We start from the raw sequence: 18,543 nt of genomic DNA, 5'->3' as shown, positions 1-18,543 counted from the left end.
CCGTGGAGCGTGATGGTCGTCAGTTTCAAAGAGCTGCACCACTGCTGGGCAGCCCAGCCTTCACAAGTATACTTGCTGTTCCTCTTCTCAGCATCTCCTCCTTTCAAAGGTCCTGCTGCATCAGCGCTGTCCTCAGCCTAACAGGGACTGGAAGGTGCCGCAGTCTCACAGGGCCTGCTTCCCTGGCACTCCAACAGGGGCCACCTGGCTTGACCACTGCCCTGCAGCCTCACACTGCCGCTCTGGGAAGTGCATGGCCTTGTGCATTTTCACACCTGCTCTGGGAAGCGCTTGGCCTTGTGCATTTTCACACTGAGACTTGAGGTTTCAGCATGAAAACATCATGGAGTGTGCAGTCCTCAAACCCCAACCAGAACAAAATAGGTAATCACAACCTCCATAAGCCAAGCAAGCCCGTGAGTGTGAGTGCTGGCTCCTCCCCAAGGGCCAGCTCTACTCTCCTGCTCCTGTCGAGACACCCTCTCTCTGGAATGGCTGTGCCCGTGGAACCAGTGCCAGCCACCCTGGCACTCAGTGTCCCCCTCTAACTTGCAAAGCTCCACCTGATTCATCAAACTTTCCTCAGCTCACCTGGAGCCTGCAGCCGTCGTCCCCTGAGGTGTCCTGGCAGGGACCCCAAAGTACCCAGGTAAAGTCTCGCTCCAGCCATTCTCCTGAGGGTACCGGGGCCCACGATGCCTTTGCACCCACCCTGTCTTCCTGGGCTGTCGTGTTGCTTCTGGATCCAAATCACCCTGTCCTGCAAGGTCGGGCCCCACCCCTCTGGACATTCCTGCTCTGCCCTAGCTCTTCCTTCTGAGCATGCTTCATCCAGCATGAGCGCGAGGACTGGTGACTTTGTGTTTCTACCCTTCCCTGCTTCCCCAGGCTGGTAGCTCATCACTCCACACAGAGGGCGGCCTCCCTGAGCAGGGCTCAAGGTGAGACCTGTGCTGCACAGTAAGTCCAGCACTTAAACAGAAACCATGAGACATGTCCATGTCTGTATGTCTAATTTGTGCTTATTTTAACTCCAGACCATGAGTTTATGAATGCCTTTGACTCCACCAAAGTATCAAGCACCTAATGTTTCAAAAAAATTTTTTAAACAAAATTCATCATCTTTCCACATAGAGAGAAATCTGTGCTGGCTTTTAGTATCATGAAAGTAAAAGTATGTCCTTCAAATTTTAATACTTCTTGATTTTAAAAATTTGGGGAGGAATAAAAAATAACATTCAGGGCTACATGGAAAGCTTAGTAGTCGAGAATTTGCCTAGCATCCAAAAGGCCCTGGGTTTGATCCCCAGGATGTGTGTGTGTGTGTGTGTGTGTATTTATATATCAATAAAGATATATAGGGGTATAGAAATCAAAAGTTACACTAAAAATGTGATGTTATGGAAATTTGAGAATGGATTAAATAATATTACCTGCAAACTAGAATGGAACCTATGCAGTTTCTTATTTCTATGTTAATTTTCCAGAGAGGAAATCCCATCAGCTGGGTGTGCGCTGATGTGGAACTGCTGGGTGCCACATGTACATATTAAGAGGACATTTCATGTATGACTTTACATTAAATGAAGTTCATTTCAGAACTATTCAGCACTAGAAGGGCAGAGTAGTACCTTTTGGTCATGGTGAGTTCAGTTTGGGGGTAAAAACCGAGTGGACAACAAGCACGTCCGTTTTCAACAGCCAGTGACCTGGATAACAGTGTGGGTGTCCAAAAGGGGCAACACTTTTCCTTCACTTCTTGGAGAATGATTTTCTTATTGGCGTTTCCTACTAGAATCATAGTACTCCTTTAAGTTTGGAAATATGTTGTTTACTTTTCAATTATCAGTTCAACAATCAACATTCAAATTACCACAGAAATACTGTCTACCAATGAACAATTTCTTAGCATTTCCTTTGATTATTACATTGTGCAAGAGAACAAATAATTTTTTTCTCCTCAACAGGCCCACTTCATAGAGGTCTTATTTCACCCTACAGCGTATTAGCATTTCCAGAAGCTTCCACTAGAGACAGTCATTCTGTGTGTAAAGATGACTGCCTCTGGAATTTCATTGATTTAGTTTTTAAATTCATGTTTCAATTGTCTAAGCTACACAGTGGGCAGGGTTCCAATCAATTAATCAAAGCAATAGGGACCACACACACACACACACACACACACACACACACCTGGCCTCTAGGGATATCAGTCCTCATGACACTGACTCACACAACGGGCCAGACCACAGCCACCTCTCTTCATCCAAAGTTTCCAACTTGCACAGAGGATCTTTCCTGTCCAATTTGTGTACAGAATCATTTTCTAGTTTTTAATAAAGGAAAGAGATTTCTTATTAGCTAATGACAAACCTTGACTCAGGAAGTTCTGCGATTCCTTAAAAGTTCTCTGTTTTTCCTGAGGAACTTGACGGCTCTCAGCTTTCCACCCTCGGCTGGAACCCAAGCCCCAGTGCCAAGATTTATTCCTGTTTTCATTCTCAAGTGATTCACCGCTGAGCCCTGTAAGTGATATTTTCACTTCTACCCATGATCTTCCTGTCAGTACCTCAGGGGGAGATTGTGCAATTTCCATCATTAGCTTCTGTAATCCATGATCTATGCCAAAAAGATCCACACCAAATACTGTGTCAAAATCCAACTTACCAACAGTAAACTCTTACTGCTCTTTAATTTTACCTTTGAAGATCTACCCTTCCCCATTCCCACTTGCACACGTCACTGTCACCAAGACAGGAACACTGGGGCCGGCTCAGCTCCCCTCTCCTGTCTAGGTCCACACCCAAGCCCTTCCTAAGCCAAGGCACCAGGAGCTACAAGGTAAATGCTCTTGGAATCATTACAAGAAATCCTGAAATTTCTTTAAGTTGAAATATGCCTTGATTTTCAGCACCACTGCGCTTCAGGACGAAAGGTATCCACAGCAGTTCTTACTCACAGCCCGGGGAGCTGGGCATGGAGGAGGAGCTGCTGGCTGTGCCTGGGGCAGGAGGCTGCCCGTCTCCAGGGGCCAGGGAGGGAATCCTGCCCTGGCACCTGCCCATGGGCTGTGACAGGTACCTGGGGGGAGGGGTCCTCGGCACTCACTGCTGAAGGGTGCTATTTGTACCATCTCCGACTCCGGGCAGATTCCAGTTCAGTGTCTCTGGGGGCTGCCATGCTTGTTCCTGTCCCTTGGTCTCAGGGCCTCATGTTGGATGTTGGCGGTCAGAATTATTTTTTTTATCATTGCTTTCAAAAATGTTTACTTAGGAAAAAAGGCACTTCATGATGATGTAGAAGTCCAAAAATAGCCCTTAAATAATCGTACTTGCGTCAGAACGAAGGAGTGAACAACAATTCTGACTCTGAATAGATTTGGTGACTCCTTCTTTTCATGTCCTGATTAAGGATCCATGACAGGTAAGAAAAATGCAAGCCTGGTGACCTGTGGCCCCATGTTTCCTTTCTGCAGGGTGTCCTGGTCTCCGAGGCGCTTGCCTTCCCAGAAAGGACTCTGCAAACTCAATATGTCAGTGAATAAAAGGTTCAGTGCTGCTTTTTGTCGCCTGGAGCAGAGGGCCTGCATCACCCTCCCACACAGCTGGTCACCACTGCATGAGGGGCCTTTGTCTTCAGGCCTTCGTTTCATGTCTCACCAAGTTGTAAGCTTTGCCTGGGAAATCACGGAAGTGCGGAGGGCTTGGGGGCTGGGCTTCCGGGCCCTTCTGCAGCACTGCTGGGCACCCTGCTGGCCCGGGGGCCCTCCTGCCCCGGGGGGCAGTCAGAGTCAGTCAGTCGAGGCCTCCTGGGGTTCTGTGCATCACTGTAGGCTGCACTGTCCACCTGTCCTGGTGTGCCTGTCATGAGATAGCCAAGGCCACAAGCGTGCCCTCCGCGGGCAGGATACTGGGCCGTGTGCCCATCTCCACCTCTACTTTGCCTCCTGACGTTTACTAAACCACCGTGGATTCTCCTCCTGCCTCTTTCCCTCCCTCACAGGTCGTGAGAGCACCTGCACCTTCCTCCCTCTGAGGCAGGGATGGCAACCCATGTCCTGGGTGGGGGGCAGCCCCTCCAGTCCGGGGGGGGGGGAGCAGCAGTCAGGCTGAGGCCCCTCTCAGAGGCGTCAGCCGTGGTCACCGTGTTTTGTAATGTGTTTTGCAGTTGCCAAGCACACCTTTTGACATTTACCTAAGCACACACAGACACAGGCAGCCTGGCACACTGCTGTTTGGGTGGCGGCTTGCGTGGCACGAGGCGTGTCTGGACCTGGGGCACCTTTTCTCTTCATAAAATGCCGCTCCTGTCTCAGATACACGAGGAGCTGTTTCCGGGGAGGTTCCCCCGGTTGCATTTCCACCACATTCAAATTGCCTGTGTGATAGTTCCACTGGAAGTCATTCTTTTGAGGAATGAATGATACAAGACATTATTTTATAGACTTTTGTTTTCTTATAGAAGCAGAATAAAAATTCCATGTTCTGAATTCTCAGAAAAAGGTGCATGTTTATAAAAGTGATGGCTATGCCGGGACGTATCAACCAGGAAGATCTTCACTAACAACCAGAATGGCTGAAGGCTGACACTAAAGTTCTAAGGATGTCACCACGTTTACAAGAGTAACAGTGAATTTTCCGCACACAATTTTTATTTTATTACACAATCCTTCCTTTAAAACATCAGTTTGAGTACTATTAGAAATCAGCCTGTTTTTTTTTTTTTTTCCCCTTACAGCTGAGTATCACCATATTGAACTTTATAACACTCCACGAGAGAATCCTGTCCATGGTTGTTCCCCAACTCAAAGGAATCCAATCTGGAAATGATTCGTTGGAGACACTCAACTCATTTTGGGGAAATAGGCCTAAATATCTGAGCATGTAGAGATAAATTTTAGATATGAACAAAAGGAACTTTGTCAGATTTAAGTGTTAGAAGTTTTCTGTTGGTTTCTCTTCCAAGCAAACCATGCCAGGAGCAAACCTAGTGTGCGTACCTCCAGCCTTGGGTCCTGGCTCCCTCTTTTTCCCTCCCATAGGCCACCATACTGTTCCTCTGCCAGGAAACTCACTATGACCCGGCCTCTAACTGGGCGGCCGGTGATTCTGGTCCTCACCCCAGTGCAGCGCTCCTGAGAGCAGTACCAGCGTCAGGGACCCGCCTTCTGGACCCACGCCTGCCCTGTCCTGGAGGCAGACCTGGGCGCTCTCTGAGACTCTCAGAAAGCCTCCTGCTGCCAGCTCAGCCCTTTCCTTGAGACGCGTGACAAATCCAAGCCACTTATGTTCCCTGCTCCCAGGTTTCGTCCTTGGTTTCTCCTTTCTGTGTCTGGGTCTCTGATTTGAAAGTCTTCCTGAGTCCTAAGTCCTGTAGACAGCGGCTCTGATTCTTCAGTGCTCTGTCCAAGACCTTCCCACTCCAGGGCTGTATTTGCTGGGCCCCAGCATAGCTTCCTGCTGCCCCAAGCACCCTGTTTCCTCTTCTGAGTTCATCTGACCTGGATCTCTTTCATGAATCATCCACCTGACAAAATCGGCATGCCCGCACGTCGGATTCCCAAGCCAGATGTGTGCCCAGGGTAGCTTTTCAAATTCTGTCTGTGGTTATAACCTTCTCCATATCCTGAGTGGATAATCATAAGATTCCTTCTTTTAATACAAGGCATGAAATCAATTCCTTTTCTCTAGGTCCATAGAAATTGTCATTTTAGGTTCATTTCTCTCCAATCCATATGTCCTAGCATAGCAGGCTAGGTGTCGGAGCATCCTGAAATGTAGTTATTATATTCATGGTCGTATCAGATCTGAGCAAGAGCAAATTCAAAAACACTTACATGGGATGAGGTTTGGGTGAAGTCAGTGGAATGGCCATAAGAACCAAAGAAAACACTGTCATTTGACATCCCAATTATCAACAAAGAACGTGAAACAAAATACCTTGAAATAAACTGGAGGGCAAGAGGCACATGCTGTGTCCTGAATAAAAGGCATTCAGGGGACACTTGGTTGAAGACCAGTGCGCCTTTCAGTCTGACCTCAGACCAAGGAGGAAGTGATTGCAGATGTTCCTGCTGCCTTGCTGTGGCTCCTGAGTCGCTGGAGGCCGGTGTGGGGAGAGTGGGGTCCTCAGCTTGGTGCTGTTGGGAGGTGGCCAAAACTTTACAGGTGGGGGCCTCCTGAGGACTTCAGCTCCATGGGACCATGCACTTGAGGGAGACTGGAGGCCCTGATATTTTCTCTCAGGTCTGTCACCAACCAAGTGGCCTTGCTCTGCCACATGGTTCCCACCATGACTGGCTGCCTTACCACAGGTCCAAAAATGTGTCCAACCAACTATGGACTGAAATCTCCAAAACCATGAGCCCAAATTAACCTTTGTTCTGCATACGTCAATTAGCTCAGGTATCTTGTTATAGTCACAAAGATTCTTAACACAAGTGGTAAATAATCACATAATGTGAGGCACTGATCTAAACCCCACATACATGTAGGTATCTGTGACAGTGGCCATGAGGTGCTACCTGTTTTTACCTAACAAATGTACTGGTGTGGACCTCTCGGGACACCCTAACTGGAATTGAATCCAGCTCTGTTGCTGTCCTGTTATGTGACCTTCCTTATCTAAGTCCTACCTGTCTCTCTCTGGAAGTGATAGGGAGCAGGGCTTGCCTGGAACTCACTCACTGTCCCCCAGGGCACAGCCAGACTGATCCTTTGGGAAGATTTCCAAGTTGTAACTATGTAACATTGTAACTATGACAATACAGAATGCAACTTTACAACCTGTTTCATTTGCAAATAGTTTCATAATTGTTAATGGAAACTGCTCCTAAAAATTAAAAAACAAAAAAACAACATTACATGTAAGCAATCATATTGTACATTTTGCTTTTATAGAAATGCACATCTGCAAAGTGTGTGAGTGTGTGCACACATTGCCTTTATGCTTTTATGGAATTACCTGAAGAAGAATCAAAATAACAAAGTTCCTGTAAAGTCAAGGGTGAAAGAAGACACCAGAGTCACCCCAGAGGTGCTCCTGGTGGCCATACCCTGTATCTATAGAGCCCTTCTGTCCTGAAGTGCAGACAGCGTCTGTAACTTGCTTATTATCAACTGAATATGACAGGGGTAGAGAATGTCCTGATGCAGGTACAGAGATGGTCCCACCATCGTTGACTGATCTGAGCTAGTCACAGGAGGTCCCCAAAGGTCCCCGAGTACACCTCAGGCATCAGGACCCTTGGAATGGGAGCTGGCCTACAGTGGGGAGCAGTGCTCTGCTGGCCAGAGAGGACAAAGCAGGCATGACCTACCCAGGAGGGGCCCGGTGGGGACTTGGAGCAGCATGGAGGAGCTGAGGGCCATAGGCAGCCACATCAGTTCTGTCCACAGCCGGGAGAAGACCAGCCCAGGGGAGACAGCAGCCTGTGAGGCCCTGAGATGACAGGGAGGGAGAGCCCAGCACAGTGAGGGAATAGACGTGTGCTGCTTTAGGCCCAAGGCCGTGGCTGCTTGCGAGGCAGGGACACCAGGTCCCTGTAGAGCTCCCTCCTATCTAAAACAGCTTTGGAAAGTCACCTGCCAGCAGATGTGGGGAGAAAGCAGAGCTTGCTACGGCTTTCCCAACAGTGTTCGAGCTGCAGTGGTGGCCATCCAAGGGAAACCCTGCTCTACAGACCTCCTCTAAAATCCACGCCCAGAAGCCACAGCTCCCTGAGACGCCCCACAGCATGGCTCGCATATCGCAATTGTATTCTGTATGGAAATAAAATAAAACCTGTGCGTGTGGTGTGGGTTCATGTTCAGGCTGCTTATGTTCTCATCCTCCTGACCACATTCCATTCTTTCCATGGGTTCACAGCACAGCTATAAACAACTTTTAATACCATTGGATAAAAAGGTGCTTTGGCAAGATTTTCTGTCATAATTCATTATAAAATCCATAAGGGAGATGAATGCTATTCTTCAAATAAAATGGCCTTAAGTCAGTATTTTCATTGCTGTGATCAAAAATCCCAGAAAGAACAACACAGAGGAAAAAAAAGTTTATTTTGGTTCAGGGTTTCAGAGGTTCAGTACATAGATGGCTGGTGCCATATCTCCAGGCCCAAGGTGAGGCAGAACATTATGGTGAAAGGATTTGGCATGGGAAAGCAGCTCAGGAAATGACAGCCAGGACCAGGAACAAATATAAACCTGAAAGCATGTCACCATGACAAAAACTGCAAGTTTTTAAAAAATCTTTTTGATTTCTTTCTGCTTCTGATTACCACAATGAACTTGGCTAAAAGCTGTCAGCAGGCTTCATCCCATTACCTGAATGCTGTGTCTAAAACTTCCTCCTCCAGAACAATTAGTACATCACCTTTAAATCCAGCCTCACACAAAGTCTCAGGACATGGACAAAATACAGACAACTCCTCCAGAACAATTAGTACATCACCTTTAAATCCAGCCTCACACAAAGTCTCAGGACATGGACAAAATACAGACAACTCCTCCAGAACAATTAGTACATCACCTTTAAATCCAGCCTCACACAAAGTCTCAGGACATGGACAAAATACAGACAACTCCTTTGCCATAACATAACAGTAACAGCCTCTGGTCCAATTTCCAGTAGAGCCTCTTTTCCACCTGAAACCTCATGAGCCCAGTCTTTACTGTCCGTGATCCTATTGGCATTCTGGTCTTCTGAGATCCCACCTGAATCACACTCTCACCTCCACTTACAACATTACAACATGCTAAAGCTTTTCCAGCTTCCATCTCTAAACTTTTCAAAATCCCTCCCAAAAATTCCAAAAAGCTCCAAACACTTCTGAACCACCTGGTCAGGTTAGTCCCAGCAATGTTCCCACTTCTAAGTATCAATTGTAGTTTCAGTAAACCTTTCTGTCCTTGTGATCAAAAGTCCTGACAAACATAACTTAGAGGAAGAAAGGTTTATTTTGGCTCATGGTCTCAGAGGTATGGTTCATGGTGGGTAAATTCTACTGCTCTCGGCTTGAGGAGAGTGAGGAGAACATGATGGCAGAAGGGCTTGGAGAAGGAAAGCATCTCAGGACAAGGCAACCAGGAAGCAGATTGAGAATTCCACTCACCAGGTAAACTATGAACTCCAAATGCATGCCACCAGTGATCTAGCCACTCCCCACCTGTCAATCACCACCCAGCTAATCATTCAGTGCCTGCATCCACTGATGAGGCCACACCTCTCATCATCAATCATTTCATTTCCCAATATCCCTAGATTGTCTCACACACGAGCTTTGGGGGACACCTCCTATCCAAACCAAAACTGGGCTATTTTACTTCAAAACAGAAGTGCTTACATGTTACTTCCAATGTCTCTATCATTTATGAAATTAGATTGTAGAACTTTACTTTGAGGACTGCTAATTAACTGGTATAAGATTCCTGATGCCCAGTTTTTAAAAGTTACCAATTATGATGTGAATATACTGTTATGCACTTAAATCCTGTTTGCATTCAGGGGAGCTCATCAGAGGCATCTCTATCAGAAATTTGCTGTGACTACTAACCTATTAGGGCAGAGAGGGGTGCAAGGTTGACATCCAAAAAAGATTACATTAACCTTTCAAGGACACCATCCAGTTATGTGAATAATTATTCACCCATGACCTCAAGGACCTTGTCTGTAGAATCTAACATACCTACTCCTGTCTTTATGCAGAATTTTAGTAATTTATCATACAGTGCCTATGCATGTTTCATTCACACAATATTTTGGTCTGTTTTGAAGTTCAAAGGTGACCATGCTTAGTATTTCTTCATTGGCCCTGAGGTTCTCTGCACACACAAAGGCTCATTCTCATGAATTTGAGTATTTAATGTTGGTGCCATTTTATCTCTATCAGCATAATAACTAAATCAGGATGACAGCTACTTAAGCCCGTAGCTCTGGGCTTTAATTTTCTCATGCTCAGAATGTGACAGTTTGTTCAGAATCAGCTGTCAATGCCAAATAACACCACCTCTGCTCCTGCAGAGGCTGTGACTGGATGGGACATGATAGTGAGTGGGCACTTGGCTATACACACCATGGTGGGGTTTACCAGGTGTCCCTCTAGCTCTCTTCAATCTGTACATGCTTCAGGTTGGCTACATCACACACTCCCATGGAGTACCACTTCAAAACATCCAGGAGCCACTTAGCATCTTTAACAGGTCCAAAATGACCACCTTCTAATCCAACAAGCCTGGTCCTTCCTATTTTCAGAACAGTGGGGGCATCTTGCTAGCCAGATCATATGTGGGCTTCCAGGTCAGGCCCCATGGGTACATGTGTAACACAGGACCAGAGAGGCTGGAATCAGGATGGAGCTGACATTGCTGTCCCCACACCTCTAGGCCTCTCAGTTCAACCCCAATGCTCCGGGGATTGCTGACAGGAATGAGGTCAGACACAGCTTCCGCAGCAAGGAGCAACCTGACCCCTGGACCAGGGCTCTGCTGCCTTCTCACACTGCACACCTCAGAACCTTTCAGGAACAGAACAAGGCTTTGGAAGCCTATGGAGCTTGATGAAGTGAATTGCTTCCTTTACCCATCACTTTTTCTTTTATCAAAAATGTTTTGTCCATTCAACCCAGTTTTACTGAGCATCCGATGGTGAAGCACTTCCTGGCTTTCCAGCTTGTATACATTCAGGCCTGACCTCTACCTACAGGCTTTACTGCCAAATAACACCACCTCTGCTCCTGCAGAGGCTGTGATGGATGGGACGTGCTAGTGAATACTGTAGAACCAAGAGTTAAGCTAGTAACTGTTTTAATGGACTCAAAAGATGCCTCTGGGTCTATGGTCATGTTCTAGTAATGAGATCGGTGCAGAGAACCACAGTGTAAGTTCCCCCTAAGTGACAGCTGCTCTCCCCTGACTGACACGGTGTCTGACGCCATGCACAGAGGACGCAGGTCCACCACCCAGCACCCTGATAGAGTCAGCCACACCTTGTGATCCTGTGAAAATTAGTCAAAAAGGCCAAATCACTTCCCTTGCAGAACCCCTGCCCAGTGTGGCTCCTCACTAATGACACACTGGCCTGGAATAAGCTTCGAGACAGAAGTTAGAAGCATAATGATCTCATTATTTTATATGTCCTATAATAATAACATTCCTTAGGGAACATCCATAAAAAAACCCAAACCATAAGTGTTGATATTCTTTCTCCCTCTGTTCAAACCTGTGCCAAAATGTTCTGGCCAGGAAATCTCTGGCGGGTTTGGGAGGGAGGTAAGCTGGGTTGCTGCTCTCACTGTGTCTGCGCTGTGCTGTCTCTCGGGCTCCCCAGTTTTGAAGAGTTTTTTTATTTCCCAAGCTGCATTGTTTATGGAACTTAATGGTAATCAGGAATTATGGAATTAGAACTAGTTTCCTGAATAAATGCAAACACATAATAATATAACTTCCCTTGAGGAACCTACAATCCATTTGAAGATTTCAAACCAGCCCAGGACACAGAGATACACGGGACACATGAGGCCAGTTGTGGAGCTGTGTGTGTGTGGCTGGTGTCCGTCTCTCCTCACACACACCCTCCTCTCTTCTCAGTCTCCATCTCCACAGACGCATGGCTCAAAGGCCACAGCCCACTCTCTGCAAGGTGACTGAAATTTTGCTCTCCCTGGGAGTGCCCCTCTGACTTCAGTCTCCCTCCTTCCTGCAAATTCTGGGCCAACTTGACCACTATCTTCATCTCTAAGTAGGTGGCCCAGAGTTGACCAAGTAAAGATTCCCCTCACGAGAATGCCATGCTTGCCGGTGAAATCATAAGACCCAGGGACAGAAGTTGGGGGCTTGGGGCATTGAGGAAAGAGCGCTTAGGGGAGGTAGATGATGGGCAGCCTGTGTGGACGACAGTGGAGTGGAACCCTGCTGTCCACTGGGGAGATGAAGACGTTCAGCAAGAGCCTGCAGGACCCCTGCAGTCTTGGTGCCTCCCCTTCCTCTGCAGAACCCTGCACAGTCACTGCTGATGGACACACACACACACACACACACACACACACACACCAGCATATGTGTACAGACTGCGTAGCTCTGTGGAGGTACAAAAGCAAGAGTACGTTGATAGAGCAAAGCTTAAGCTTAGTAAAAAATGATATTACAGCCAAACACGCCTGCCACTGTGTACTGGGGCTGTGAGCAGACACCTTCACCATCTCCAGACCCACGCACGGCTGGCACTTAATCCTAGTGCATCTGCACGCGGGAGGGAAAGCCACAGTCCTATACACCAGTCACACAGTGCCGATGGGGGCTCTCTGACATCACTTATTAGTCAACAGGGACGGTGGCTTTGTCCTTCTGTGTCAGTGCAGTGCTGACCACTCAGCACTCAGGCGCCCAGGCAGGTCTCCTGAGTAGTGGGAAAAGGCTGCCCCAGCACAGCTTGAGGTGCACGCTCAACGCTCCTGCACTGTGTCCCCAGGAAGCCAGCGTCTTTGTTAAATTGTGCAGAGGGTTTGCTGGGTTCTCACTATTTAAATGACAGTACAGAAGCTCGCTCCATGTTTCTGTAGGTCCTGTGGTAAAGTTTCTTAAGAATGAATATCAGGAAATCATTATTGTAAAGTTCTCAAAAGTATGTTTTTAAAAGGAGTTTGAGTTCAATATGGGATTTTTTAAAAATTCCAAAACTCCTTTTCTTTAAAAAAAATTCTCCATATATTAAGAAAATGTAGTCACCCACTGTCAAGACAATTTTTGCTGATATTTAAGAGCTCAAAATCACTGTGAGGAAGCAGAACTAAAGTGCTCCTTAGACTTGCTGAGACTCCACTCCTTACTCTTGGAGCCGGAGTGGAGGACTGGGGATCCAGGAGCGTTCATGTCACATTGCTAATCCCACATCTTGATCCAGACTCAGGTTACAGGTCACACATCAGCGTGAGGTGCACAGGGGTGCAAAACAGATCCTGTGGGCCCTGCTGTCAGAGAGCTCACAGGAAATGGCCCACGGCATGATCAGGATGTTATGGCACAGACAAATCTGTAGTAAGAGCAGTGTTTTGTCATAGAGGCAGACTTCTTAAGTTTTATTTTGGTCCAACTGACTACTTAGAAAACAGTAGTGGCTTAATCAATGCCTGTTAATTAGTGTATTTATTCTGGGTGGGCCCAATGTTGATCTGTTTTTCTTCCTTGCCAATGTCTTGGCACATCTCATTATCAGTCAATATATGTGGTGTTTATTAAAGTGCATCTCCTAAAACATCTGAAAGTAAGTTCATCAATAGTTCTGGGTTTTTGTCAGGAGATGAGGATTTGGGTCCCAAGCACATAACGCCTGGTGTGAAGCTCCAGCAGGTCACTTAGAGATAGGAAGATACTTTCTAACTTCTGAAGAGGATTAAAAGCCACCGGTCAAGACCCAGAATTGCCAAGGTGCTCAAATTGGAAGCAACCCGGAGCTCTCTATTAATACTAATAGCACATGTGTGCTATTTGTCTTCACTTCTAAAAACCACAGCCTATTTATTAAGCTATATATTTATTCTCATGACTAATCCACTCATGTAAGCACATTAATTATGGATCTAAAACATTTAAATATGAACATTTCCTTAAGTAAAAGCAATTAACTAGCAACAGGAAATCACAAGTCTTTTGAAAACAGTTATCATCATTTCTGATCTATCTTTTAGGGATGGATATTCAATTCAGGTATTCGATCGCACTGTGGGAGCTTGGAATTTCTTAAACTTAATTACTTAGTGTTTAAACCCTAGAATTTAGTGTGAGGTTAATACTATTTTGATGACATGGCCATCAGCACCATTAATTCCACATCACAGATATCTATTCCCTGCAGCAGCCTGCTCAGACTTACGAGGATTCTACAAGGGGACTTCTCCCAGGACAGTCTGCTTCTGAGGGTGGAGACGGGTGGAGTGATGGGCAGGGGAGAGGATGCCTCCTGTTGTATGGGTCTGAGTGAGAACCACAGGCCTATCATCTCCAGAGCTTCTTCTTCTATTTCCAGAATGCTTGTGCTACTATGCAAATGTGCCCATGTAATTGGAATGTCCAGGAAATATGCACTGACTCAAACTTTCTCAAAGTTCCTCGGGAAACCTGGCGGGACAGCCAGATGTCCTGAGCCTGGGCTGCCATCAAAACAAACGAGGAGCTTTGGCCACCCAAGAGGGCCAAGTGGGGGCTGAGGAGAGACTGTAAGGAAGCCCTCTTGGTGAGGGCGGGTGGGTGTCAGGAATGGAAAGTCTGCAACCCCTGTCTCCACCTAGGCCTTGCTAACTACTGCTTGAAGAACAAAGGAGACAGCAGAAGGCTGTGGACAGTCCAGTGGCCCTCTCCCCTCTGACGCTGGCCACATGAGGTTGCACGCTCAAGCGTTGCTTTGGGGGACTTTTGCACATCTATGAGAACAGAGCTAAGTGTGTGAGAACCAAGAACCGCTCCAGCAGGTATCAGAAGGAGGGGAGACAGGTGGTCGGGAACAGCAGGGAGACACAGGCCACAGCCTGGCCCAAGGCTCTTCCCAGGAAGCGGCCTCTCGAGGGCAGCACAGTGGAAGGTGAGCCCTGGTGCCCTGGCCACAGCTCTCTGCTCTCTGGTGAGGAACAGGGAAAGGAGACGCGGTTTGTGCGATAAGCCAAGGCATCCAATTGTGCTCAGTGGAGGGAGCACTGAGGAACCCTGGGTGCACGTGGGAATGTCCTCCTGTCCACCCTGTGCTGAGAAGGCTACCCGAAGGCTTTGCAGTTGCCTTCCCAAGTGTCAGTGCAGTCCAGGAGCCAGGAGGGGGGTGTCGATGCATCCAAGCAAGAAGCACACTGCCGAGCACGAGGAAGGGACCACAGCACAGGAGAAGGGTCCCCAGTGTGTGCTCTACCTGCCCGCACTGAAAACTGTTCCTAAGAGCTCTGCAGTGTTTGGAGGGTGAGATTCTGAAGGCTGGGGTCTCTTAAAGAAAGCCATGCTTGTCAATCCCTCCCAGGCTGTCCACCATCACTGACTTCAGCATAGGAATCAACTGAAATGCTTTCACTTGGTGAGTCTTCAATGGGATTATCATGAAAGTGAAAAGTAGGCCTTCTCAGGACATCGGCCACTCTGTTTTTGTCCAGTCTTAAAATCCACCAACCATGATTTTTTTTTTTTGTATTAAGGGGACTGAGGCAATTGATCTTCCTCTGGGCACCCAGATTAGCTTGGGGTCTGAGGGGTGATGATTATCTTTCCAGAAATTCATTTGCTCATTTGTCAAATAAAGGCAGCAGCTCTGATGGGCACCCACATCATTTCACACTAAAAAAATCTGAATTTCTAAATTTCCCATGTCCTGGGACATTTTCATAAAATTCTAAAATCAGACTAGTAAAAGATTGCACTATTTATATATTGAAAGCATTTCAATTGATTAATCACCTTTAGTTATCCAAAGGAAATAGCTATTTTTGTTTTTAATTTGGCTGTAACTAAGAATGTTGCAAATGGCAATTATTATAGTGAGATTCTTCTTTTTTGAAAAAGCAACAATTACTTTACCTCTCTTGTCTTTTTTAATTTATATCTTAAAAAGGAAACCTTCCATACTGATTTGCATTTTGGGAGGTCCCCAGACATCAAACCCAGGGGGTGTTTTAGGGAGGAGCTCCATCTCCAGCCCTTTTTATTTTTTGAAGCAGGGTCTCCCTAATTTGCTCAGACTGCCCCTAAATTTGCCCTTCTCCTGCCTCAGCCTCTAGAGTTGCAGGGAGAAGGTCATCTTTGTGCCACCATACCCAGCTGATTTGCATTATTAGAGGGTGCTGCAGAACACTGGTTAAACTGTAGGCTGCAGGTCAAATCCACGCTCCACCAACTCAGAGAAAGGCTCTCTGGTGAGTACTCAAACGACTGTTGGTTCTATCATCGGGGGAATGAGTGGTGAGAAAAGAATCTACAAGATCCAGTTGCTATGCAGTTGTGTATATGCAGTTGTGTGTATGCAGTTGTATTATATATGTACATACATATAATTTATAAAGTATAATATATATTATATATATATTAGTCGCAAGCCTTGGGAGCCTTCATCAAGAACAAGCTGATGGGGCTGACCCCATTTTAAGCATTCACTCTAAATCCTTCATATCCATGTTAGTCTGCCTTTGGATGGTGCACATTATGCCACCATCAATCTTTAACCCCAGCAGCTCTTCAATGTCACAAGCTCTTTCCTCTTCAGGTCTAGCTATTTGATTATTAAAAAATATGCATACCTCTAAAGAGATAAATTTCAAACTGCTGCTTCTCCTAATGTTTCTGAATTTACTGGTTTGGACAGGTATGGAATCAGACATGGTAGGGGACGGACAGAGAAGATCAATAAAGGCACAGGGTGGGCCGGCGCCAGCGGCTTACTGGAGTAGGTGAGTTGGAATCCTTGGTCGGTGTCTGACCCGTTGCTGTTGAACTCCAGCCACAGGTGATTGGAGGTGCTGTTGAGGGTCAGCCCCATCAGCTCCTTCTTGGTGAAGGCTCCCAGGGCTCGAGACGAGCTGTCTCTTCCGTCATAAACCTAGTGAAAATTCACAGCATGAGTCCTCCCGTTCCCTGCTATATTCGCATGGTAGCAATTTTAACAAGACATTCAAATCCTCAAAGACGCACTTTTATGAAGTATTCAGAAGCACTAAATCATCTATTTTCTTTGAGCTTCATCCTTCCCTTCAATGCTACTCGCCACAGACTCCATCCCATCCTCTCACACTGGCTACCTGGAGAGCTCTTTCCTGTTTGTGTAAAATTAAGTGAGTGTTTCTGTGCTTTCCTGGGTTCTGCTGTCTCCTCTCGTCCCTTCCTCAGGGTGGAAAGGTAGGAAGATCTAGCAGGTTCCAGAGGCGAGAGTCTCGCCCAGACCCAGCTGTGTACGTGGATGTCCCTCCCTCGTTGGGAACCACAGCACTACCGAACCCCGGCCCAGCACAGTTCTCAGGCCCGCGGGGGACTAGCCTTGGATTTGCTGTCATGAAAGAGTCCCGTCATGTAATAACAGCAGACGGGTCATCGAGCCTGGAACACTTTGTACGGGCCGTCTTCTGACTGTGGAACTCAGCGGCTATGATCAGTCGCAGAAGGCAGTGCACACAGGGCTCGGTGGTGATGGGATGTCTGGTGAGGGGCAGGGCTCCTGGAGGACTCCCTACCTTCAGGGAGCCACCTGCACCTCAGTGGGAGTGGGTCACAACACTCCATGGGGACCCCGCCCGGTGGCACTCTCTGAGCTGAGGTGTGTCTGAGGAAATGGCATCAACATCGACTGAGCGTGGTGGCCTCGGGCATCCCAGTGCAGCTGGGACACAGGCACCATCCTCGAGCCCCTCCCTCAGGCAGAGAGCCGCCCTGTGGACCAGGCCAGTTTTCCCTAACTGAAAGCACCATGACCTCTCAAGGCCATCCTCTCCATGTCGGTGCTCCCGGGCCTGGTCCTCTCCCCCTCTGCCCGCCTCACGTGGACCCTGGCTCACTCCTCCCCGTCACCACACCCGTTGCTCAGCAGACTCTACACGCCAGCACACTCATGAGAAAGAAGACACATCTAGAAGCATTATTAGTTATTTTATTTCCAGCAATTATTGTATACACAGTGTCATGTAATCATTTTCTCCCTTATTTCCTTATTAAAAGGCTCCTGCCATAGGCTATAGTTTTTAAGAAGTCTCTATGACTTTAGATGGGGCTTCCATGAACTTGGAAGGCATCTGACATGCTAAACAGAAGGGTTTTAAGCCCTGAGGAAAATCTGTCTCAAGGAAAAAACATCAGGTCTCCCAGAAAGGCCAAGGGCACCTGGCTAGGCCCACAGTGCTGGGCCGGATGTGAAACAGGACTCACGGCCAGCTCTGCTCAGTCCTGGACACCACCTCCCACATGGTTGCATCCACCTGGCTCCCTCAAGGGGCTAGACCTTGCACCCCACAGAGTGTCACCAAGTTGGTGGCCTCACGGTTACAGCAGCAAAGCTGAGCAGCTTGAACACTTAACTCCTTGACTCTCCATAACAGTGGGTGGCTCTATCCTGCATGTCCACATCACTAGTGCTTAATGCTGCCCTTGACTGAGGACCCAAGATCAAGCCTGAACCAGCTTTGCTTCATTGCCTCTCTCATCGTGAGTGAGGGCTCAGGGTTTGCACACATCACCAAGAAAGAGCCAGGTGTGATGCCCGGGTGATTCCAGGGTAATGAGCAATGGGCCTGCTGGGTCTGCACATCTCCAGGTTGCAGCTCTGCATCTAAGCAGCTGTCTCCAAGCATTCTTCCAGATGTTAGAAAGAGCCTTGGAGCCACCTGCTTCACACCAGGTGACAGCCATCTGCTCTGAGGACCCTCTCAAGCTTGCATTTAGTCAGTGCATCAGAGGGATGGAGCAGGGAGCAGGTGAGCAACTGGGAAACCAGGCATCTCCGAGTGCTGATGCTGAGTTCTCACGAGATCTCTCCTGCTGCCAGGAACCATACCTCGGCTCTTCCCAAACCTGCTTTTCACAAAGTTTCATAAGAGCT

At 47.4% G+C, this 18,543-nt stretch overlaps 1 protein-coding gene across 1 annotated transcript in view; it reads right to left on the bottom strand.

Moving 5' to 3' along the window:
• Nucleotides 1-18,543, bottom strand: part of LOC144251494 (CUB and sushi domain-containing protein 1-like) — a 425,723-nt gene that overhangs the window by 133,453 nt on the left and 273,727 nt on the right. Inside the window, exon 17 of the mRNA XM_077794365.1 lies at nucleotides 16,401-16,557. Coding sequence (XP_077650491.1) covers nucleotides 16,401-16,557 — 157 coding nt within the window. The remainder of the gene's footprint in view (nucleotides 1-16,400; nucleotides 16,558-18,543) is intronic.

Source organism: Urocitellus parryii, assembly GCF_045843805.1.
Source record: "Urocitellus parryii isolate mUroPar1 chromosome 14 unlocalized genomic scaffold, mUroPar1.hap1 SUPER_14_unloc_1, whole genome shotgun sequence".
Lineage (NCBI taxonomy): Eukaryota > Metazoa > Chordata > Mammalia > Rodentia > Sciuridae > Urocitellus > Urocitellus parryii.
The sequence above is the reverse complement of the archived record's forward strand: the minus strand, read 5'-3'. Positions and strand labels throughout refer to the sequence as shown.